At 41.5% G+C, this 1,859-nt stretch overlaps 1 protein-coding gene across 1 annotated transcript; it reads left to right on the top strand.

Moving 5' to 3' along the window:
• Positions 1–393: 393 nt before the first annotated feature.
• On the top strand, positions 394–1,080 carry LOC149183725 (uncharacterized). Its single transcript, XM_089415045.1, has one exon. The coding sequence runs from the start codon at positions 394–396 to the stop codon at positions 1,078–1,080; it is 687 nt and encodes a 228-aa protein (XP_089271171.1).
• Positions 1,081–1,859: the final 779 nt, after the last annotated feature.

The raw sequence follows: 1,859 nt of genomic DNA, 5'->3' as shown, positions 1-1,859 counted from the left end.
ACTATAGCTATAGTGATAGCTCGTGTCTCTGCCCTGTGTAGATTCCCTTACCAAAATTTAAATGATCTTCTGAGATCTGTCATGGACTTTCTTCAACATTTTCATGATCAACATTGGCTTTGTTGTTTTGATGATTAAACATGCATAACTAAATTTCTTTCAACCCCAACGCTTTTGCTTTTGAAAAAAATTGGTATGTTAATTAAGGTAGCAATATTTGACCATTCCAATGGCTCAGCGATGAAAAGAAAACAACATGTAAACGACGGTTCAATGCACATAAGAGTTGTACGCAACCATACCATTCAACACAGTCCTTGAAAATTTGTTCGACGTATACCACGGCCAGTCAAAGTCTCAACGCGCAGGAGCGGCAGAAAATTCAACACAACCATGAACACATTACAAGCATGTGGAATTTCTGTCAATGGCACTTCTCTTTGTGTTTTTCAGTGGGTTCGTCACTTACAAGATGGCACTGTGCAGTACATTGAGGGGGCAGCTCAACCTGAATATACAATTACGGCAGATGATGTTGATGCATGGATTGCCATTGAATGCGTTCCAATGGATGAGAGAAGTCGAAAGGGCAAGCTAGTCAAGGTTTTTGCAAATGAGCCAAACAAAATAACTTGTGATCCTGTTATGCAAGAACAGATTGAGAATTATTTTTCTGCAGGGCAAGGATTATTTGACGTTCTGCTTTCGGTTGGGGAACGTAACAATTGGGAAAGTGCTACACTGACTCTTAAAAAATCAAATTATGAGATAAAGAGTAACAAACAGCGTAGAGTGGTCATGAATGAGAAGTATACTCCTGATATATCTATCACAGTCCCTAATGGGCCTTCAGCGCAATGTGTAATAAGGGGTTCTGATGGCAATGTGTTTGTCTTAAGCACACTCGAAGATAATCTTAGGTTACAAGATACGCTTGTCCTTACTATGAGGTTGTTCCAGAAGCAGAGCAGGGGGTGGTTAACATACTTTCAGTACCTTCAGGGATTCGACACTGGCATAGCCATCGAATTCGCACTTACATTCTGGAATACTGCGGCTGTGGCAAGAGGTGCGGTGTGAAATCGTGTCCACCTACGCAGCGCTCACAGAAGCAGCAGTATGTCTAAATTCTAAAATCTGTATTTCTTCTTTGTCTCACGGAGACGAGTCCACCCTATGATCAACTGTGATCTCCTTCAATTCGTCTCTTGAGTTTATTCAATTCACCATGCAACGCGACAAAGGCTTTTCGTATCGGAGAGTATCTGTCTACCTCTGAAAACTTTTCCTTAATCTCTTGAACAAGCACTTTCAAGCCCTCTTCATCATTGTTCTTTTCTGCCTCGTCCACCTTTTCTTTCAATTTTTCAAACATATCGATGTCCCGTTCGAGGACGTATTTGAGACTTTTGTAACAGTTGTATAGCCTGTCATACTCACGAACAACCTGTTGTATAGCGTGTCAGAACATTTTCCTTACAAACTAAACCAATTAGAAAAGACGTGGAACTTTAATCAGCGACACATCTCCAAATCTGTGGTCTGCAAACAAATGAAACTGAAACAAGAAGCGTCCAGCGTTCAAACCAGGTCAGGATGACCAGCATGCCAGCACAAACGTTTCAAACCAAATGAATGTTAGACAGAGAGCGCAGGTCTAATTTCAAGGGTCAGGACTGTAAAAGACAGAGGGCGCAGGTAAAGAATGGCACAAATAGCACTGAGTGAAGGAGCGTTTCTCTGCGCATCAATGAAATAGGAGCAGATATGGACCAGAAGGTGTTATGATTTCAATTTAAAAATAACTAGGAACAACAAGGTGGCTCTCCAGCTTCCCGTTGATGAAGCTGAGTGAGAGG

Source organism: Pinus tabuliformis, chromosome 3_2, assembly GCF_031772625.1.
Source record: "Pinus tabuliformis cultivar Carrire ecotype Pingquan chromosome 3_2, CPIR1, whole genome shotgun sequence".
NCBI classification, from domain to species: domain Eukaryota; kingdom Viridiplantae; phylum Streptophyta; class Pinopsida; order Pinales; family Pinaceae; genus Pinus; species Pinus tabuliformis.
Note: the sequence above shows the minus strand (reverse complement) of the source record. Positions and strands in the feature narration are given on the sequence as shown.